Here is a 23,717-nt window from a genome sequence, read left to right on the forward strand (position 1 = left end):
GAGACGTTTTATCTTGGTAACTGCAGACAGCGAAGGTGTTCGAACAGGCTTCGGCTTCCATATCCCATACGATGCAGTGTACAGCTAATTTGCCTACGTCAGGTGGTCATAATAATCTGGTCACTCAGTGTATATATATATGTATATGTATATATGTGTATATATGTGTATATATGTCTTTGTGTACATGTTTTGCACATATTATGTACATAAATATAATTTGTGTTAAGAAATGTACTTACACCATATGTAAAATCCTTACCTTGCCTTTTCATTTATTGTATCCTGGCATCTGTTTTACTCAGTGCATATCCACGGCACCTTTAAAAATGGTTGTATAGCCCAGTTGGAGTGCCTCAGTTGGTTGAGCATCGTCCTGTGCACTGAAAGGTTGCTGGTTCGATTCCCTGTCAGAGCACATGCCTGGATTGTGGGCTTGATCCCCCAGTCAGGGCATGTGTGTGAGGCAACTGATTCTCTCACATCGATGTTTCTCTCTCTTACTTCCTCTCTCTATGCATGTCCTCAGGTGAGAATTTAAAATAATAATAAAAATAAATAAAATGGTTGTATAGTATGTCAGCCATAGATATATCATAATTCATTTAAGCTTCTTTCTTTTGATAGACATTTTGATTGCAATTCTTTGCTTATATTGTAACTAGAGGCCCGGTGCACAAAAATTTGTGCACTCGGGGGGCGGGGGGAGGGGGGTCCCCCAGCCTGGCCTGTGCCCTCTCGCAGTCTGGGACCCCTCGGGAGATAACGACCTGCTGGCTTAGGCCTGCTCCCGGGTGGCAGAGGGCAGGTCCAATCCCTAAGTGCAGCCCCTGGTCAGGCTCAGAGCAGGGCCAATTGGGGAGTTGGGGCGTCGCCCCGTCATGCACAGAGCAGGGTGGATCGGGAGGTTGCGATGCCACCCTCAGTCATGCTCAGGGTAGGGCCAACTGGGGGGTTGGGGCGCCACCCCCTGTCACACTCAAGGCAGGGTCGATGGGGAGGTTGCGGCGCCACCCCCTGTCACACACAGAGCAGGGCCGATCAGGGGGTTGGGGCGCTGCCCCCTGTCACTCACAGAGCAGGGCTGATCAGGGGGTTGGGGCGCTGCCCCCTGTCACTCACAGAGCAGGGCTGATCAGGGGGTTGGGGCGCTGCTCCCTGTCATTCACAGAGCAGGGCCCATCAGGGGGGTTGGGGCTCCGTACCCTGTCACACACAGAGCAGGGTCAATCAGGAGGTTGAGGAGCTCCCCCCGTCACTCACAGAGTAGGGCCGATAGGGGAGTTGGGGCACCGCCCCCTGTCACACACAGAGCAGGGCGGATCAGGGGGTTGGGGCGCTGCACCCTGTCACACTCAGGGCAGGGCCAATGGGGAGGTTATGGCTCTACCCTGTCACACACAGAGCAAGGCCCCCTGGAGGGGGGTTGGGGCGCCACCCTCTATCACCCACAGAGCAGGGCCGATCAGGGGGTTGGGGCGCCACCACTGTCACACTCGGGGCAGGGCCGATGGAGAGGTTATGGCTCTACCCTGTCACACACAGAGCAGGGCCCGTCAGGGCGGGGGGTGTTGGGGCGCTGCACCGTCACACACAGAGCAGGGCCGATCAGGGGGTTGGTGTGCTGCACCCTGTCAAACACAGAGCCGCAGGGCAATCAGGGGATTGGGGAGCTCCCCCCATCAGGCACAGAGCAGGGCCCGTGGGGGGGAGGGGTTGGGGCGCTGCACCCTGTCACACACAGAGCAGGGCCGATCAGGGGGTTGGGGCGCTGCACCCTGTCAAACACAGAGCCGCAGGGCAATCAGGGGATTGGGGAGCTCCCCCCTATCAGGCACAGAGCAGGGCTGATCAGGGGGTTGGGGCGCCTTCCCCTGTCACGAACAGAGCAGGGCGGATAGGGAGGTTGTGGCCCCGCCCCCTGTCACACACAGAGCCGCAGGGCGATCAGGGGGTTTGGGCGCTGCCCCCTGTCACGCTGATCCCGGTGCCGGGAGCCTCGTTGCTCCACTGATCCCGGTGCCGGGAGGCATATTACCCTTTTACTATATAGGATAGAGGCCTGGTGCATGGGTAGGGGCTGGCTGGATTGCCCTGAAGGGTGTCCTGGATCAGGGTGGGGGTCCCTACTGGGGTGCCTGGCCAGTCTGGGTGAGGGGCTGAGGGCTGTTTTCCGGGTGGCGAGTGACTGAAGCTCCCAACCGCTCCTTGTTTTCTTTTTTTTTTTTTTTTATTCTGGGCCAGCTTTAGCTCTGAGGCCTCGCTGCTGAAAACATCGATACAAAGTTTCGGTCCGGCTGGCTTTCAGTTGGCTGGTTTCTGGAGTTTTATTTAGCTTCTTATTTGCAACATAGTACATAGTTGCTTAGAGTTGCAGCTGAGAGGCCGGCAAGTGAGGCGGGGAACGTTGGAGTCCGCAGCAAGCAAGCCTCATGCTCACTTCAGTGCCTGGCTGCCGGCCGCCATCTTGGCTGACAGTTAATTTGCATATACTCACTGATTAGCCAATGAAAAGGGTAGCGGTCGTACGCTAATTACCATGTTTCTCTTTTATTAGTGTAGATTAGTGTAGATACTGATGGCTGACACCCTCGAGGGCTTATCATGTGCTTAGTACCATGCTATGAGCTTCCCACGCATAATCTCATTTACCCTTCATGACACTTTTCTGAGGCATGCAAGGTTGTCCCTCTCTTCTCATCTCATTAGCATTGCTGACAGGGGAAGTATTGAGGCTGATGCTTCTGGACTCTGCTCCTCTACTCTGACCTCTCCAGGTCAAGGCAACATAAAGAAGCCAGATTTTCCAAAGCTTTGGTGCCCAAAGCAACAATTGCTTTGTGTCTTTAGCTCCCTCCCATCTGTAGTCGCTGTGGTAGATCTGTCCCTGTTCAGGGCTCTCCCTCACTCTTTCCTTGCTTCCTTAAGAGGGCAGGTCCCCTGTGACCACTTGAGGCTGAATGCAGATCTGTCTATCTGTGCTATGGACCTAGAAGCAGATTGGGGATCTTGGTTGCTTGATTTCCCAGGGGAGGCTGACATGAATGTGGTCCAGTGAAATGTAATCAGGGACTTTATAGTGTCTGTTTCGACTTTCCCAAACCTCCTGGCTGCCAGATCTCGACCTTTCATCCCAGGGGTGGTATAAGTCTCTCTACGGACAGGCTGGAGTTGATGGATTTCTTCCTTGTAGTATGTGGGCCAAGACTGCCTCTTTGAATTCCACATTTCTAGCCTTTTCCTAAAAATCAAGGTGGCTTTTCACCTTTGGCTAGTTCTCCAGATGAACAACCAGAAGTGATGTTTGTTGATCCTGGATTGTCAAGTAGCCAGAGGACAGAGATAGGCAAGCAGGGGCCCCTTTCCATTTGCCAGTCCCTCTTCTCGCTCACCGAGTCCTCCAGGTCACACTGTAAGCCACTGCTGATTGCACTGAATGTCCCTTCCTCCATGTCTTTATATAAAACAGCTTTATTGAGGCATATTTTTCATGCAATAAAATTCACCCACTTAAAGCGTCCAATGAGACAAGTTTGGGTAAATGTACACAGTCATGCAGCCATCACCGTGGTCAAGTTTGAACATTTTCCATCACCCTCTTTTTTCCCCCTTTGTGGTCAGCCCCTCCCTCCCTCACCACAATTGGCCCAGGCAACCACTGACTTGTTTCTGGATGCTAAGGTTTTTAGAATTTCATATATATGAAATCATGTGATATGTAGTCTTTTCTGTATGGCTGCTTTTTCTTAGCAAAATGCATTTGTTATTTGTGCTTTTGGTTACCAGCAGTTCATACCTTTTTATTGCTGAGTTATATTCCATTGTGTGGATAGCCCTTGTTGACAAGCATTGGAGCTTTCCATTGTGTGGCTATTACAAAAAAACGCTAATATGGACATTTGTGTACAAGTTTTTGTGTGGACGCACCTTTTCATTTCATTTGGGTAAATAAATACCCAGGAGAGAATTGTTGGGTTGAATAATAAATGTATGTTTGACTTTTTGAGGAACTCTCAAATTGTTTTCCAGATCATATGTGCTGTTTTGCATTCTCTCTGACGATGTCAGTGTGTTCCTATTGCTTTATATCTTTATATCTAGTACCAGTACCAGGTACTCTCACAATTTGAGTTCTTGTAGTGGGTGTAGTGTTACCTCATTGTGGGGTTTTTTTGTCTTTGTGTTTTGTTATGTATTTAACCTTAATTTTGAAATATTTTCAGATTTTCAGAAGATCTGCAGGATAGTGCAGAGAGTTTCCGTGTAGCTTTTGCCCGGCGCCCTCTAATGTGTTGGTTCTCAACCAGCGGTGATTTTGCTCCACTGCCCTGCAGACATTTTTGATTGTCACATCATGGGGTGAGGATGCTGCTGGCACCTAGTGGGTAGAGAGCATTTCAGACTGAGGTGGTCATCAATGTCTCTTTGGGCTTTTCCTTCTGCATTTATTGGTCACTTAATCCCCTCCGATGTCATGGGGCCTGTCTCCCAAGTCTGTCTAGGTCTGAAGAATCAGTCAGAAAAGGAGTAGAGGGTTTCCCTTGTCCCAAGTGGACAGTTTGGACCTCCAGTGACCACCAGATTAGAAGACACAGTTCTGTCCCTGTAGGCTATTGACCCACATCGGAATGATCATATTTGGACGTTCCTGGACACTTCCTCCCCTCCGGATGGAGGTCACAGACTTTCCTTTGCTCTCTGGTTGTATGATCTGCCGGTACCCGGCACCCTAGCAGTCAGTGTTGTCCATGTAACTGTTGTATCATTTCTCGTCTCTACAGTCAGATTATTGCCAGAGGGCTACTTGATATCTTCAGGGACTTCAGTAATGATGAAGAAGACTTCTTAACGGTCATGGCAATTGTGGTCAGATTGTCAGAAGATGCAGGTTTGTACAAGGAATATATACTTTTACGTTTTACTTGCTCATTTCCAAGAAATTGTTTATAACCAATGATAGCTGACATAAAAAAAAAAAACCCTGTTTATTAATCAATAAATTTAAAGCAATGTCTACCCATGAATGGATTTTGTCATGAAGAATGGGTGTCTTGTTTGGCATTAGATGATCCTTATTTTCAGAAAATGAGAATGACTAACGGCTATGAATGCTCTTTGCCCTGGCAGTTAGGCCTTTTGTATTTCACGAGTTCTGCCAGACTATTGGTTGCTAAGAAATAGCCAATCAAAAGAAGGATTACAACAATCCAGTCATTACTCTCCCTCACCTCTGATCTTTGTAGACTAATCTTGATTTTTCTTTCTCTTTCTACCTCCACGATTGCTATTGTGGAAGAAAAGCACACTGCTGTATGGTAGACACTGAGATATAACCCTCGCCTCGAACAGATAAGTCAGATGACTGAGTAGTGGGTTTACCAGTACTGACAACTAAACCCCCCATTTATAATGACTGGTGAACAGCTTCAGAAAGTTTTAGAAATCTTAGATTTGCTTTAGGTTTTGATCATTTTAACTGAAAATGGCAAAATAAGCCTTCCATATAGTTCCCATATTGGTTTAAAATATTCATAAGACTATGACACAATGTTTTTAAAAAGGCCCAAGTGGATGTTTTGAGTCGTTAAATGGATTCTCTTTATAAATGAGTCACCATTTACAGCACTGAAGCAATTATATATTTGTGTTAAATTTAATGTGGTATATTGGCGCTCAAGCTGCTCTTTTGTTTAATGCTTTGCCTTAGAAATAATTGGGATGCGTGGATTGTGGGGGAGTGCATTTATGAAAGAATTATTTATAATGTATACATTCTGGCTGGAATTTAAATAAGCACAACCCATAGGTCTGGCATATATGCCATTAGTTGTAATGGCTTTTGGACGCTGGCCCAGGATGCAGACTTCTTGCACCCTCCTCGATTTATATATGGCTTGTTATAATAGAGTTGTCATTCTCTCTTCTTTTTATGTTTTTATATTGCCATATAGCTTATTAGCTTTTTAAGCCTGTCTGTAGCATAAATACTCTGAATGGGAAATGATCTTTAAACTGCATTTGTCTATTTTTTGATAAAGTATTTTAGTAAGAAAAGCTAGAAACTATCAGTATGTACTAAATAAGATGCTTGGTGTAGTCTTATATAATTCTTTTCTTTGTTGTTTTTTATTGCTGCAGAGCCCACAGTACGGACTGAGCTGATGGAACAGATTCCTCCTATTGCCATTTTTTTACAAGAAAACAGGTCAAATTTTTCAAAGGTGTTCTCCGAATATCTCATACCTATTGTAGTGCGGTACCTCACCGATCGAAACAATCAGGTATGAAAAATTGTAACCTTAAGATCTCGATAGCAAATTCTCTTTAGTCTTACTTAACTGATCTTGGTCATTCAGAAAACAGCTTCTCAGAGTTAGGTGATTTGGGCACAAAAGATCGGTTTGTGCCCTGTCCCTCTAATCACCTAGGAAGGTAGACGACACCTGTTTTTATTATTATGAGATGCTTCTTTTATTTTTTTTACTTTTTATTATGGAAATTTCCAAACACACATAGCAGTAGAGAGAATATTAAAATGAATGCTCATGTACTGTTCCCCAGCTTCACTATCATTAGCATTTGACCAGTCTTTTTTCATTTCGCTTACCAACATAAATCCAACCCAGATAAAAGCAGTTCCCAGACACTGTATCATTTCAGCTATGAATGCTTTAGTATTACACTCTGAGAAATATAGACACTTTAGAAACATAATGACAGTGCCATTATCACAAGTGTAAAAATTATCAGTAGTTTCTTAATATCATCTGTTATCTAGTCATTGTTCAAATTTCCCCAGTTTTCTCATAAATCTGGTTTTGCAGATAGACTGTTCAAATCAGACGACACACAAGTTCATACTTGGATTTGGTTGACATGTCTTTAAATCTCTTTTAATTTATAAAGGTCTCCCTCCCTATTTCCCTCTGCTATTTGTTTGTTGAAGAAACTGGGCCATTAGTCCTGTCAGATTTCCCGCACTTGGGATCTGGCTGATCTTGTCCCCATAGTGTTGTTCGAGATGTTCCTCCATTCTCAGTATTTCCCACACTGTAGGCAATTTAGAGGCTCTGTCAGACTTCTTTATCGTACAGTGAGCATATGTTCTGGATGCTGCTGTGTTTTCCTCCAGCATCAAGTCAGGGAGCAGAGAGCTGTGTAGTCGCTGGGTGCAGGTGTTGTCAGCCTTCCCTGTTCATTATGAAATCCCCATCAACCAGGAGCAGCCATGGGTGATCATTGCCACATCCAGGATTTCATTAGATGCTGTAAACTTGTGATGCTCAAATCCCATCATTTCTTCTTCATTTCATAGCTGGGTTTCTTCTATAAAGAATTTCTCCCTCAGCTATTTGTTAACCCTGAAAATCAGTTTGTCCAGGGAAGACAGTAAAAATGCTTTATTTCCCCCTTTATTTATCAGTTTCTAGAATAATTAGTTGGTGTCCTAATAATCTACAAAGGTTACCAATTAGTTTGAGTATTGTTATGTACCTGTGAATTTTAGCATATTAGATGTTTCCATCCATTGCAGCCATCCTTTTTGATGACCAAATTATCCTAGCTTTTTAAAAAAATAATATGTTTTCATTGATTTTAGAGAGGGAGAGGAGGAGAGAGAGATAGAAACATCAATGATAAGAAAGAATCATTGATTGGTTGCCTTCTGCACGCCCCACACTGGGGATCAAGCCAGGCATACTCCCTGACCGGGAATCGAACCATGACCTCCTGGTTTATAGGTTGACACTCAACCACTGAGCCATGCCAGCCAGACAAATTATCCTAAGTTTGATCAGAGGGAGCTCTGTAAGTTAGCCCCTGAATCTTCTTGACGTGACCCGGTAGACTTGGATAGCTCACTTTTACCTGCAACTGGCCATTTCTCCAAGATGCCCTGGTTCCTTTAAGAGGGAAATGATAAATCCCATTTACCATGGCAACAAAAAAATTAAGATACCTAGGAATAAACTTAATTAAGGAGGTAAAAGACCTGTACTCAGAAAACTATAGGATGTTGGAAAAAAGAGATAGAGGAGGACATAAACAAATGGAAGAATATACCATGTTCACAGATTAGTAGAATCAACATCATTAAAATGTCCATACTACCCAAAGCAATCTATAGATTCAATGAAATCACCATTAAAATACCAATGGCATATTTCACAGACCTAGAATAAACTCTCCAAAAATTCATATGGAATAAAAAAAGACCCCGAGTAGCCACAGCAGTCCTGAGAAAGAAGAACAAAGTTGGAGGGGTCACAATATCAGATACCAAGCTATATTACAAAGCCACTGTTCTCAAAACTGCCTGGTACTGGCACAAGAACAGACATATAGACCAATGGACCAGAACAGAGAACCCAGAAATCGACCCAAGCCATTATGCTCAATTAATATTTGATAAAGGAGGCAAGAGCATACAATAGAGTCAAGACAGTCTCTTTAGTAAATGGTGTTGAGAAAATTGGACAGATGCATGCAAAAAAAATGAAACTAGACCACCAACTTACACCATACACAAGAATAAACTCAAAATGGATCAAGGACTTAAACATAAGACAGGAAACCATAAAAATCTTAGAAGAATCCATAGGCAGCAAAATATCAGACATATGTCGTAGCAATATCTTTACCGATATAGCTGCTAGGACAATGGAAACTTAGGACAAAATAAACAAATTTTACATCAAAATAAAAAGCTGCACAGCAAAAGAAACCAGCAAAACGACAAGAAAGTCCACTGCATGGGAGAACATATTTACCAATGTTATCTCTGATAAGGCTTTAATCTCCAAAATTTACAGGGAACTCATACAACTTAACAAAAGGAAGATAAACAATCCTATCAGAAAATGGGCAAAGGACCTAAATAGACACTTTTCAAAAGAGGACATACAGAAGGCCAAGAGACATATGAAAGCATGCTCAAAGTCACTAATAATCTGGAAGATGCAAATCAAAAGGGCAATAGGGTATTATCTCACACCTGTCAGAATGACTATCATTAACAAATCAACAAACGACAAGTGCTGGAGAGGATGTAGAGAAAAAGGAACCCTCATGCACTGCTGGTGGGAATGCAGACTGATGCAGCCTCTGTGGAAAACAGTATGGAGTTTCTTCAAAAAATTAAAAATGGAACTCCCATTTGACTCAGTAATCCCACTTCTAGGAATATATCCCAAGAAATCAGAAAGGATATATGGATCCCTATGTTCATAGCAGCACAATTTACAAAAGCTAAGATTTGGAAACAGCCTAAGTGCTCATCAGCACGTGAGTGGATTAAGAAACAGTGGTACATCTTCCCAATAGAATACTACGCTGCTGTAAAAAAGAAGGAATTCTTACCATTTGCAACAGCATGGATGGACCTGGAAAGCATTATGCTAAGTGAAATAAACCAGTCAGAGAAAGACAAATATCACATGATCTCACTCATTTGTGGAATATAATGGACAACATAAACTGATGAACAAAAATAGAGCCAGAGTCATAGAAGCATCGAACAGACTGTCCAACCTAAGAGGGAAGACAGGAGATGGGGTGGGGGGTGGGGAGGAGGAATTCTAGTTTTGTGAAACTCTTATAAAAATACTATATCCCACCCCCCCACCCCCCCAAAAAAAGAGGGATATGATAATAGGAAGCCAGAGTGTGGATACTGGAATGCTCATTGCTATGAGATTAGTCATTGCTTCTGGTGACAGAGCAATTGATTTTTTTAAAAAATGAAAATTCCTCCTAAGGCTATATTGATATTTCCAGTTCAAAATGTAAATGTAAGCAAAAACTCTAGGTTTATAGAGTTTTTACTTATTTGATTATATATGTGTGTGCATATATTATTTTTTACACAGTACGAATCTTGCTTCCTAATGGTATTAACATGTATGTATGTGTGTATCTAGAAGGAAAATACTTGTGTTATTACTAAGCCTATGGTAGAATTACTGGCTGTAGTTTAAGATTTACTTGTTCTCAGGCCACCTGCCCTGGAGACACACAGTCATGTGAGTAGTCCCACATTTTCAAGTCACTTGCATCAACCCTTCTTGTGGTGAATCTGATAGCTTGATATGCATTTAGGCTCATTTGTTTTCATTTTTTTATTTGTAGGAATTGCTTTAGCATTTACATTTTAATTTAATTTAGACTTATAATTAGTTAAAATGTTTTTATGTGATTCCACAGGAAAAGCTGTAAAACAGACTCAGTATATTCAGAGAATCCTGACTTCCATTCTGATCTCCCTGCCTGTCTCTCCTGCCCCTGTAAATGTTTTAGGAGTGTCTGATAAACCATTTTCAATAGGTTTTGGTTTATTCTTACCTTTATAAAACACACACACATAACTCTAAGCAAATTCACATATGTCCTTGTCTTCTGCCCCATCTTGTTCCTCCTCTCAGCTGCAAGGTGGCTGCTGTGTTTGCTGCTCCGTTCCTTGCTTTTCCCACTGTCTAGGGTGTCCTGGGGGTCAGCCCATAGCAGTCCAGGGAAAGCCTCCTTATTCCTTTGCTCTGGCTGCGTAGCACTCCAATGAGCACATGTACCATTGTTTATCAATAGACATTTGGGTTATCTCTCCTTTTTGCCACTTTAAAATTATTGCAACAGATAGCCTTACATCATTTTTATCTTTCAGTTTATTTTGGGAGTGGATTTCCACAAAGGCTAAATACATTTATAATTTTTTATGATATGCTACGTTTTCATTATTGTTATTTTCAAGAAATTCTACAGTGTGGACTTGTATTTCTTCCTTGAGCCAAGCATTTTAAAAAGAGTAAATATTTAATTTTAAATGTTGAACAGTGTGACAGGATTAAATGTAGTTTCAAAGAAGGAAAAAGTCTCCCTATTTCCACTCTCCTAACATCAGTATTTTGATTAGTTTTGCATTTTCTTCTCTAGGTGCTTACATTTCCCCCACACAGGTCTCATCTGATGATTTCTTCCATTCATTCCCTTCTTCAGACAGGTTCTGAGTGCCCATAAGGAGCAAGGCGCGAGACTTCATACGGAGGATAAAGAGAGGAGTAGGGTATCCCCTCTTCTCCATTCCTGTCATCTTTAGACACAGAAATGTGATGAAATCATCTCACTGAAATGCCTCAGACTCTTTACAGCTCTTGGGCACAGCCCACACTCCTTCATGGCTCACCTGTCCCCATCCTGCCACTGATGCCACAGGCACCTACCGGTCCCTTCGTTCTCCTTGATCCTCCCGAATGCCCCTCCGCTCTACACTCACCAGTCTCTGCCTCACTTTCACAGAGGCTGGCCCTTCCAGATGTCCACAGTGTGGGCCGCTGGGAGTACCTGAGGGTCCCTGATGAGTTAGGATTCTCACTTCAGCAAAGATGCACATTTTTTTACATGGGGGAGTGGGTATTCCAGGTCCCACCCAGCATCAGATCTCAGGCCAGCTTGTCTCTCTGTTCATCCTCAGGTATCTTTCATTGCCATTGAACATGCAGTGACTCGTGTAAGGCATGAAATGAACAAAATTGGGCATATTATCAATATTATCACCTTGACTGCTGCTATTTAACAGCTCCCATTGCTGGACTCCCCCTGTCACACATCATGCTCTAGGATTAGCCAGGATTCTTGTTTACTCTTCCGAACCTCCCTGTGAAGTGTGGGCACCCTTGCTAATTCATCCTTGCTGTAGAGGTGAGGAACCTGAAGTACAGAGGTGTGCTTGTGTGTGTTGGGGAGCAGCGAGCTGGAGGAGGAGCCCAGGATTTCGCGTTAATCTCACTAGGCTCATTTGTTGTGTGTTTTAGGATTGCCCAGATTCCACTGGGTATTGTAACCGATACTTTCTCTCCCATTTTAGATTCTGAGCCCCTGACTGTACAGCTAGGTCTTACTTATCTCCGGGGCCTAGCTTAGGGTCTGCTACCTGCAGATATCTTCAGTAAAGAATTGTAGAACTGAATCAGCTGTAAACACTCCACATTTCTTCAGCTGTCATGAGCTACTTACTTGCCTGTGTCTCGGGGGGAATGGATATCCCATTCCCTGCTCAAGTCTGATGTCTTCATTTCCTCTTTGCTTCCATCTTCTGTCTCATAAGCTTGCTTATTTTTCCAGGCTCTCTCATTGGCTTTTCTCTTCTGATTATTATTATTTTTAATATATTTTTATTGATTTCAGAGAGGAAGGGAGAGGGAGAGAAACATCAATGATGTGAGAGAATCATTGATCAGCTGCTCCCTGCCCGCCCCCTACTGGGAATCAAGCCCACGCCCACAACCCAGGCATGTGGCCCTTTACTGGAATCAAACCCGGGACCCTTCAGTTCGTAGGCTGACGCTCTGTCCACTGAGCCAAACTGGCTAGGGCTCTTTTGATTATAATCATGCCTAAGTCTCCCTCATCTTTTCATCCCTTGGCCTTGACCCTGGATGCACTATCACTAATTTCCCTCCTGCAAGCTTCTCAAACGAGGAGGCTCAGCAGCCCCTACCCCTGAATGGGCTCACAGTCGGGCCTCAGCTACTACACTGTAGATGCTCCCAAAAGTCACAGACTCAACTCACCTCATTGTGAAATCCAGTGTTTTTGTTTTTTTCAAAAATAGTTTCATTTTCTAAAATATCATGAAATATTTTAATCACATGAGAGGTTTGTATAATAAACACCCATATACCCACTGCTGTTATTCGACAAGTATTAATATTTTGCAATTTTGCTTCAAACCCTTCTGTTTATAGGTTACAGATATGGTTAAGACTGCTTTTTGCCCCTGACTCCCACTTGTCTCCCTCCCTCCCCTTCAGTAGAAGAACTGCCATCCTGAGCTCAGGGTGACCCTTCCTCCCGGGGATTTTAGAATCACACTGCTGTGTAAGCGGCCCTGATGAGACAGTGCCTTGTTTGGGGTGCTTTAAAGCCTTACCTAAGTGGCATCAGGCTGCACTCTCTATTCTGCCACTTGCTGGTTGGTATTTCTCCATGTTTAAGATCTATCCACATTGATCCAAAAGCTCTTGGTCATTCATTTTAACTGTGTTATGGAATTACATTTGTCTTTTTCCCACAATTTATTTTCTCTTGGCTTGATATGTTTGTACCATTTGTCACTGTTAGGCACTTTGGGGTTTTGAAGACCCCTTTCTTGGATGCCCACCAGGCATTTCATGGCTCTGCTCTGACAGTGGGTGGAAGGTGACCAGGACGTGGACTCTGCTTCTCCTGGGCTGGGATCGTCCTGACTCTTGCCTCTCTGGGCTCTGACACTGGTCTCTGAGAGATCCTAGCCAGCACTCATCTGGTGTACACTCACCCGAACCCTGGTCTGAGTCCTTCTGCCTGTTCGGTCATTCACCACACAGCCACCCTGTGACATGGCACTGTTACTGTCCACTGTGACGGAGGCCAGAGCAAGGCCCCGAGGGGGTAATTCCTGCACCCAGATGCCCAGCTAGTAATGGCAGACTGCAGGTTGGGATGTAGTGTTCACACCACTGTCACCTGTTGGGCTCTTAGCTGCCCTTCCTCCTTGCCTGCGTTTTCCCCAGTCTCTGCCCTGGCCTCCCCACCCTTCCAGGGTGCTTTCTCGTCTTTTTCTCACAGTGCCAGGATTCCCTCTGTCTCAACTGCTTCTGTGGGCCTAGAGCAGTGATGGCGAACCTATGACATGCGTGTCAGAGGTGACACACGAACTCATTTTTTTGGTTGATTTTTCTTTGTTAAATGGCATTTAAATATATAAAATAAATATCAAAAATGTAAGTCTTTGTCTTACTATGGTTGCAAATATCTAAAAATTTCTATATGTGACACGGCACCAGAGTTAAGTTAGGGTTTTTCAAAATGCTGACACGCCGAGCTCAAAAGGTTCGCCATCACTGGCCTAGAGAGACCCATCTGCGGTGACAACCTGACTGCTGTCCCTCACCCATGTCCCTGGGGTGCGTGCGTCCTGACCTCCATCTCCATAGCCCACTGGATGGCTCTCCCCGGAGATCCATTGCACCGCGTGGAGCTCAAGACTCCAGCACCTGCACCTTTCTCTTTCCCCTCAGTCTTGGTTCCTCCTTTATTTCTATTTTGGTTACTGGTGGCATAAGGTAAAAACTCCAGAGTCACCTTAGATTTTCTGTGATCATCTTCAGTGATGACTCAGCTCTTTTCGCTGTGTCTCTCACATCTATCCTCTCCTTTTTGCCCCTGGCCCCTGGATCCAGAGCTGGGAGCATCCCTGCCTGGGAGCCCCTCGCCTGCTCTCAGCTTTCAGAACCCCTTGAGGTTTCTAAACTGTTATCCTCACTGAAGCTGAGTCTGACCTTCTTCCTCCTCTGCCAGCTCTCGGGGCTCCCTGTGGCACCAGAATAATCACCAGGAGTCTTAGTGGGATACTGAAACCTTTTCCACTCTGACCTCAGCTGATGCTTCCGCCTCCCGCTCTGCCACTTCACCCAGGCCACCTCACTGCTGTCATCTGGGACGTCTCACACATCTCCAGAGGTCCTATCTATACCTTTGAGCACACTGTTCTCTCCCCTTTCCTTGCTTGTGTATGAGTGCCCTGGGGCAGCCGCAACCATAGGCTGGATGTTAAAACAACAGGTGTTGATTCTATCACAGCTCTGGGGAGCTGAGTCCAAACCGCACTTGCTTTGGAGGCTCCAGGGGAGGATCCTTCCTGCCTCGTCCAGTTTCCGGCAGCGGCTGGCTTCCTTGGCTTGTGGCTGCATCAGTCCCATCTCTGCCTCCATCTTCACATGGCCTTATTCCCCCTTTTGTCTGTCTTCTCCTCTTGCCTTTCCCTTGTAAGGACCCTTGTGATTGCATTTAAGGCCCACCCCAATAATCCTGGATGACCTCAAGATCCTGAACTTAATCGCATCTGCAAAGACTTTTTCTCCAAATAAGATGCCATACAGAGATTGCAGGGATTTGACATGGATATAACTTTTTGGGGCCACCCTTCACCCTTGGCAGGCTTCGAACTGCCTTTGCCATCTGGCTCCATGTCCACTCACGGCTCCCCCTCACGGTCTGGCGTGTCCTCCCAGCTGCCCTCTCGCCTTTTGAGCCATCACCTGGGATTGTGTCCCACAGGGAGGCAGCTGACAGGTCTGACTCCTCTGCTCTGTGGTCCTCTCTTGTTCTCTGCTCTTGGCATGGACACTCACCAGGTGCTCGACACCTCAGAGTTATTGGGGGCATCACTGTCACTGTCTCTAGTTGGACATGCGGTCCCGTCACCTTGCCCGGTGATATTGCCTTTTCTCTGTTCTCCCCCCCACCACGATCACTGCAATCACTTCCTCACTGACCTCTCTGCCCTCAGTCTGTCATCGCCTCCAATTTCCTCGGTACACACTGCCGGAAAGATCTTCCAAAATACTTTTCATCCTGCCACCTGTTCAGAAAGTTAGTGCTGTGGCTTTAGTCTCAGAGGCTGGCTCTCTGTAACCGCTCTCTGTTCCTCATCTGTGACTCCTTATATTTCTGGTCCTATCGCTGTTCTCCTGCCTCAACATAGGCCTGGAGCAGCATATTCTGTGACTGGCTCTATCAATTGGAATTTTCTCTGCTTTCATTTCCCCAAAAATATCATCTCAGCATCCTAGGTTCCCTCCGAGTTCTCGTGCTTGCTCACCCCAGGCCGACTATGAAGTATAGCCTTCTGCCTTCCTCTTCTCTGCACTGAGTCCTCCTGTTCCTGTCCTCTGAGCCCTGCCTCCTGTTGTAGCTGACATGATTCACACCCGGGCGTGGTGTCCTAGGGTTTTGCAAAGCAGTGGGAAGCTGCACTCCATGTCATCAACCTGCTGCCAGGTCCTGAGGGTGCACAGGAGGACAGAGGACAAGTCAGACATGGCCCCCCAGCCATGTCTGGGTGGGAAAGACAGACGGCATTGTGTCATAATACAGAAAAATGTGTGTATCTGTGTGTGTGCATGTGTGCACGTGTGTGCATGTGAGTGTGCACGTGCACACGCGTGCATCTATATAGTGCAGATCTGGGATATGAGCCATGAGAGGAAAGTGTGGGGTGCTGTTAGGGTACAGACGAGGCCTGACCTGATGGGAAGGACGTTGGCCTGAGAATATCGAATGGCAGGAGCCAGTCGGGCTGAGGGAGTACATGTTCTAAGGCCTCAGGAAGGAAGTATGCCTGAAGGTTCCAAAACCATGGTGGAGGGGAGGCAGGGCCAGCTGGGTGCTCTGCTGAGAAAGCTTGGTCTTCATCCTGAGAGCACTTGGGCTCACTCTGTGATTCCCTTTGCCTTTTTCCTCTTCTAGGTTAGAAAGTCAAGCCAGGAAGCGCTCTTGATTCTTCTGGAGCAGGATCTGATTTTCCAGCACGATATTGAAAACAAAGTGTGTCCAATCCTGCTGGCGCTCTCTGCCCCAGACAGTGATGACGAATGCAAAGCAGAAGCCGTGAACGTAAGTCTGTCTGGGGAACGACAGACCCATGCCTGGTGGCTGTCCAGTGGCTGGGCGTGTGTGTGACTTGAAGTGTCCCATGTGTTCACTGTTGGCCAGCCCTGTTCTCATAAACAAGGTGGCTGGTGGTTTGGCCTCGCTCAGAAAGTTCACCATTCAGATCTGAGTGTGTTTGAAGGTGACTATGTCACCAATTGCTTTAAGAAGGCAAAGCATGGGACGTCAGTGATTTGGGCAGAGTTGGGGCAGCTGGCTTCACTTTCTGCTGGGCAGGATGCTGAGATTTGTAGGTGAATCCTTAAACCTGCTTGGATCATGGGCCTGGTTTCCCAAAGTAAGGAACCCGGTGTGACACAGGAGATGATTTAGGTGGTACCAGGACAATTAAAACCTAGTAGGCATGTGTGACTATTTTATTGATTAGGCAAGACTAAAGTGGGATTGTCACTAGGTAAGAAAGAGGCACTCTGAAGAATGCAGTTTGGGGAATGCTGTGTTAAGTGTTTGTGCTGATTGATACCAGTTAAAGGTGTTCAATTAAAGGACTAGTCTAAATTTCTTCTGCTTTTAAAAGTTAATTTTGTGGTATCCTTGGGTTTGTAGGATTCTGTATGCATTATGAAGTGATTGTCAATCAGGGGCTTTCTGCTGGCTTCTGGAACGCTTGTTCATACACAGGCTATTGAGGAGTCAGTACTAGTGGTCATGGATTGCCTGAGACCAAGACTCCCCAAGGAAGGTCACCCAAAGCCATCGTGTTTTCTTAGCTCCTGTCCCCACCGCTGCCCCCTGACCCATGCAGGAGGTGCTGCCCAGCATGGCCTTTCTATTTGTGTCCTAGAAGTAAACAGCTCCAGCATTTTAGAAAACATCCTACCCAAGGAGGTGAAATCAGAAGCCTCAGTTCCGAGTGCAGTAAGGTATAGAAGGTAGCTGTTTTCTTGGTTGGAAAAGAATGACGTTAGAGAAAGGAATTCTTCTCTTTGTCACAGTGTGGAAGCATTGTACACCATGGAGCCAAAAAATTGTATTAGAGCATCAGAACATCTGGCAGTTATTCTTCATTTATGTAAAAGTTTTCCTCAACTCTGAGTTAGAGGTCTGGCTTTTTAAACTAATTTAATATTTTGCATATCCCATATGTTTATAAGATGAATCAGGCTGAAGAATAATTGATTATTAAAATTCAAATTCTCCAGGGTTCTCTTATAAATTTCAAGTTTCTCTCTAAGAAATTAAATTTGTTGTGCGAAACGAACCTGGATAATATCATTATTTGGGGTATTTGGCAGTTGAGTAGTGAACTTTGCCAACTCAATCTTCTTTTTTCTTTGAAAGTTGGTTAGGCGAGTTTCCAAGGTTACGACTGACAACCAAATATCTTATCCCTAAAGACTGATAATACCATGAAAAATAATGCTAAAGGCATTTTTGCATGAGTTTTATTTTGTTTTGTTTCCAACCATTCCATTCTTGTCAGCAATATTGTTCTTCTTTTTTTGTGTGGTGAAAATATTTGGAAAATATAACAAGCCTTCAAAAAGCTATCTCCACAAATCACTTGCAGAACAAATTAGTTCACATAAATTGTATTTTTCATTCCAACTGAGTTGCTGATATCATTATTTGAATGTCTAAGCATTCAGATGTGGCTGCAAAGAACAAAAGCGGTCTTGAGCCCTTGGCAGGCCAGACACATCTGTGATTCGAGTACCTCAAGGGGTGGGGGGGAGGGCGGGGGCGCTGCACTTCGCTCCCCATGCCGCCCTGTAAGGTGGCCTGGGTCTGGTCTGGCCCATGCCTGCTTTGGTCACATTCAAAAGCTGTTCTGTCTTCCTTTCCTGGAGCCCCGAGGTACAGGAGTCTTGGAGGGGCTCACTCTTTGGACACCCAGAGTTGTGGAGCACATTTGGGCACTGTTTCTTTTGACTAGAAAAGTGTGTTCAATCTTTGGACCTTTGGGTGGAGAGTAGATTTCATTCTTCAAGAAAAAGAAGACCATGTGTGAGTCACAGAGCCCCCAAGGGAGGCAGGGTTTTCAGTTAGCTGCTGGGTGAGTCAAATGCCAAGCACTGTGGGCACTGATGTGTGCTTGTGAAGCGGTGACATGTGGGAAGAGAGCGAATGGGACTGCTCTGATGCCCTTGTGTTTTAGGGCTCTCTTTGCACCATATGGCGTGAGTGATGCTGTGCCCATGTACATAAACACACTCTCAGGTCAGTGCCGTTTTACAGGAAGTGCTGCTCGCTCCCAGGAAACATCAGGCCTCCATAGGCAGGTGTGTGTGCTTCTGTCCATTAGACTTTTCATTCTCATTGGAAGTTGCACTCTGGATTCTAATGCCAGCAACCCCAGTGCATACGTAATTAGGAAAATCAGAGCAGCCAACTAGATGCCTCCTGGGCATTCTTGAGTTGTGCAGAACAAATGACATGTTTCTTACCTCCTGGCTTCTCACACATGCATGCATTTTGTCTTGTGAAGTCTTTTTAGCTTTGCCAGGACATGGTAGTGATGCCCCCCTTCATGTGTTTGGAAGGCTTGCTTCATATCTGTCTTCTCCCACCCAGCAGCTGAATTGTGAACTTCCTTTGTTTGTTTATTTCCCCTTCCAAATGGTGAACTTCTTAAACACAGGTGTCTTTCCACCATCAGCACCCAGCACAGTGCTGGGCCCAGAGTCAGTACTAAGTAAATTTTTTAAAAATGATTTCAGAGAAGAAGGGAGAGAGGGAAATAGAAACATCAATGATGAGAGAGAAACATTGATTGGCTGCCTCCTGCACGCCCCACACTGGGGATCGAGCCCGCAACCGGGACATGTGCCCTGACCAGATATCAAATCTTGATTCATAGGTCGACACTCAACCACTGAGCCACACCAGCCAGGCAGTAAATGTTTTTAAATGAATGGATCGGTATAAACTGGAAGCACTGTATCCTGTAATTACATCTAGACAGCACAAACAGGCCACCAGAGACCAATTATAATTCCTCGTGCTTGCAAGAAGGCCATTAGCATTCTGAGATTATAACTAATTGTCAGAAGCCTATTTTTCTCTCCCAACACGTTTTCACATTAAAGCTTCCTCATTTTTTGTCGTCATTCCTATTTTTAAGCTCATTTTTATTTGCGCATTTACTTAAAAAGAATGTTGTGGTTATGTGCTGTAAAGAATAGTTGGCTCCAAGCAACTAAGCAAAGATCGTCATTCCATACAAGTGGTTCCCAAGGCCACAGGACTATCATTTCTGGTCACTCAGTGCGCTGACTTTTAATGATTCAGGATCGGTTTTGTACAGGTAGTAATAGGTCATGTGGGCGGGGTAGATGGGCACGGTGGAGAGACATACTGGGCCCCCTTTGGTTGCCCGTTACCCTGGATACAGACGCCTGGTGTTCGGCAGCTCTGCTTTGCGTCAGATGAGCGACACGTGTCCTCTGATTCGGGAAGACACAGTCTTTTCCTCATTTGTGTTGTGGGGACAGTTTCTCCTTCTCCACCTTCCCCTCTTGTCTGCTGGGTGCAGATTCCAAAGCCAGTGGGCTGCCAAGTGTGGCCCTCAGAGACAAAGTCCTCCGCCCCCTGCCTGCTGCCTCCCATCTTCCCTTCATTCCTTCCTTCTTCCTTCTTTTTCTTGGGGGAGTGGAGGATTTCTTAAAAGTTTTTTTGGGGAAGGTAGTTTTTAATTTTGTTTTAATTTCAAACTGGCAAAAAAAGTTGCAGGAATGAACTCCTGTATACCGGTTATCCACCTCCATGGGTTATGTGCAGCGCCATTTGTTTTATCGTGTTCTCTCTCTCTTTACACACATGCACCCACAATACACACACGTAGACGAATACATACACAGGTGTATGCATTTTTTTCAGCCATTTGAGAGTAAATTGGAGACATTGTGCCCCTTTCCTCCTCAATACTTCAGTGCATACTCCTAAAAATAAGAACATTCTCTCTTACAACCATAGTGCATTGATCACAATCAGGACAGCTCATGTTCAGATGTCATTTGTCCAGGATCCAGTCCAGGGTCCCACAGTGCAAGCGTTTCTTTGGTCTCCTTTAATCTGGAACAGATCCTGCGTCTGTCTTTGAATTTCATAACGTTAACCTGTTGGAAGAGTGCAGGCCAATTCTCTGGTAGAATGTCTCCCAATTTGAGTTTGTCTGATGTTTCTTCATGAGTAAATCCCGGGTCTGCATTTCTGGCTGGATATTATGGAAGTGATGTGTACTCATGTGTAACATCAGGAGGCCCAAGACTTCAGTTTGTCCCGATTTTGATGATATTAACTCTGGTGACTTAGTAGATAGAGGTGGTGTCTGCCAAGTTTCTCCCATTTACTACTTTCCACTCTAGAAATAATGAGAGTTACTTTGAAGCTATGTAAGTATGCTTTTCATCAACCCTCACCCCCTAGTACTAGCACCCAATGATGGTTCTAGTTGACATTCTACTGTGAAGAGTGTTCCCTTCTCCATTATTTGCTAACATTTTGTTGAGGATTTTCACATCTATATTCAAGAGGACTATTGTAGGCAATTTTCTTTTCCTATTATGTTTTTGTCGGGTTTAGAATCACTGTTATCGTGGCCTCAAAAATTGGGAAGTATTTCTGTTCTCCTATTTCCTGAAAGATATTGTTTAAGATTGGTGTTATTTTTCCCTTAAATATTTGTTAGAATTCATGGGTAAAACCTTTGTGAGATAGTTTTGATAATAAACTCAGTTCTGTATGTGGAGCTATTGAGATTTGTCATTACATCCGTGTCATTGGGTAAGTTGTATATCTAAGTTGTTAAATTTATTGGGGTAAAGTTGTTTACAATATTTCCTTATCTCTCTAATGCCTGTAAGATCTGTAGTGTTATTCCTTTCATTTATGATATTGATAATTTGTGTTTTCTCTCTTAATTTTTTTTTTCTTGATCATCTTGCTAGGGGTTTATCAATTTTATTAATACTCTCAAATAACCAGTTTTTGGCTTTGTCATTTTCTTTATTGCTTATTTTCTTTTTAATTGATTTCTACTGTTTATTATTTCCTTTCTTCTAATTACTTGAGTTCAGTTTGTCAGCATTTTTCTAGCGTCTTAAGGAGGATACAGTAATTTTAAGCCTACCTATTCCATTTAAAGCTACATATTTAATGTTTATATTTTTGTGGTATATTGACCCTTTAATTAAGACATGACTTTTTAAAAATCTCTGATAGTAATCAGTATCTTGTAGTCTACTGTGATATTACTATCACCTCTCCATCATTCTTATGCTTACTATTTGTCATTGTATGTTTATGTTCTTTTTTTGCTCCCAACCTGAAATGTTTTACATTTAAAGTGTTCCTGCTTTCATTAGCATATAGTTGGGGCTTGCTTTTATATCTAGTCTGACAGTTTCTGTCTTTTAATTGGAGTGTTTAGTCCATTTATGTTTAATGTAATTATTGATTATATTTGGATTTAATTCTGCCATTTTGTTATTTTTTTTCCATTTGTCTAATCCATTTTTGTCCCTCTTTTAGTTCTTTCCTGCCTTCTTTTGGAGTAGAGTATCTTTTTAGTACTGTGTTTTAATTTCTCTATTGGAGATTTTTAAAAAAAATATAGTACATTGTAATAATGTAGTTCCAGCCATTTTCTTTCCTCCTCTGCTGTTTTTTTTCCTCATGTATACTATAACATATATATTACATTATGAACCTGATATCATGGTATCATAATTTCTGATTTAAACAATTATATCTTTTGAAGAAATTACAAAAAGAGAAAAAATGTATAGCCTTTTATCCTCACATTTTTATCATTTTTTGTGCTCTTTCTTCCTTTTCTGGATCTGAGTTTCCATCTGGTGTCATTTCCCTTTGGCCTAAAGAACTTCCTTTTCTGGATCTGAGTTTCCATCTGGTGTCATTTCCCTTTGGCCTAAAGAACTTCCTTGAGTACTTTTTTAAGTTTGTTTGGCTGATGATAATAAATCTTGTTTTTACCAGAAAATGTCTTAATTTTGCCTTCATTTTTGAATGATAGTTGTACTGGATATAGAATTCTGGGCTGACAGGCTGTTTTTGTTTTTTCTTGCAGAACTTTACAGACCTCCTGTTGTTTTCTAGAGAAATCAGCTCTCAACCACACTGTTCTCCTACATTTAAAGTGTCCTTTTTCTCTGGTTGCTCTTGAGATTTTTCTCTCTTCTTTTGCAAAGTGAATGCTTATCCTGCTTTGTGTTTATTGAACTCCTTGAATGTGTGTGTTGATGCCTTCACCTAATTTGGGACGTTTTTGATTCAAGTACATTTTTTCTGTGCCTTTTTTCTATTTGTCCTTTCAGTCTGGGGCTTAGATTACACCAAATTGGGGTGCTTAATATCATCCCATAGGTCTTTGTGGGTCTCTTTTTTCCCCCTATCATTTTTCTCTCTGATGTTCAGATTTCATCATTTTTATCAACCTATCTTTAAATTCAGTGACTCTTTTTGCTATGTGCAGTCTGCTGGTAGGTCCATCTATTACATTTTTTATTTCAGTTGTTGTGCTTTCCAGCTCTAGAATTTCCATTTTGACCTTTTTTATAGTTTCTAATTCTCTGTGATATAGAGATCCCCTATATTTTCTTTCTTGTGCATGTGTGTTCCTTTTACGTGTTGAACATATTTATAATAGCTCTTTTTAAATCCTTACCTGGTGGTTGAGACACTTGGATCATCTTAGTGTTGATAATGTAAAGTTCCCATTAACTGCTTTAAAAAAAATTATGAATCACTCTTTACTATCAATACATAGGAATTTATTTTTAATTGAACACTAAACAGTATAAATGACACACTGCAGGGGCTCTGGATTCCGTTTTATTTCTCCAAGGTGGTTTTTTATGTAGTAAGCAGTTATCTTGTCTGATCTCCAGCTCCCAACTGTCTCCTTTGAGCAGCACTAAACTCCTGCTCAGTTTGTTTAGTTTCTTGCTGCTGCTTTTTTGCTGGTTCCTCTGGGAACTACATGTGTAGTTTAGTAGTCAGCCACAGAACTTACTTGCAGATCTTTCCCATTGCAGTTCACCTTTAAATGGTAGCCTCCCCTCCATTTTCTGCCTTTTGGTTGCTTTCCAGTGTTTTTTTTTTTCTTTCTTTCTTTATGATTCTGTAATTGTTATCTGGAAGAATTTTATGTCTGACCAACCTACTGTGCTATTATCAGAAGTCTTGATTTTTTTTCTAGTTTTCATTTCTTTGATTAATTTTCCTATCTTTTCATTCATTATGGCCCTGTTTTCATTTTAGTCCTTGTG

At 43.6% G+C, this 23,717-nt stretch overlaps 1 protein-coding gene across 3 annotated transcripts in view; it reads left to right on the top strand.

Annotated features, from left to right (window-relative positions):
* The window catches only part of LOC139013598 (serine/threonine-protein phosphatase 4 regulatory subunit 1-like), an 81,933-nt gene that overhangs the window by 33,849 nt on the left and 24,367 nt on the right, over window positions 1-23,717 (top strand). For 2 of the 3 annotated variants that reach the window (XM_070419708.1, XM_070419710.1), the window contains exons 4-6: window positions 4,782-4,888; window positions 6,139-6,281; window positions 16,282-16,428. In XM_070419708.1, the coding sequence (XP_070275809.1) occupies window positions 4,782-4,888; window positions 6,139-6,281; window positions 16,282-16,428 (397 nt within the window). Of the gene's footprint in view, window positions 1-4,223; window positions 4,360-4,781; window positions 4,889-6,138; window positions 6,282-16,281; window positions 16,429-23,717 lie in introns of all 3 variants that reach the window. The other variant, XM_070419709.1, reaches the window with a different exon arrangement.

This window comes from Myotis yumanensis, unplaced genomic scaffold, assembly GCF_028538775.1.
Source record: "Myotis yumanensis isolate MYYU_CA2020_CCGP unplaced genomic scaffold, mMyoYum1.0.hap1 SCAF_7, whole genome shotgun sequence".
NCBI lineage: Eukaryota > Metazoa > Chordata > Mammalia > Chiroptera > Vespertilionidae > Myotis > Myotis yumanensis.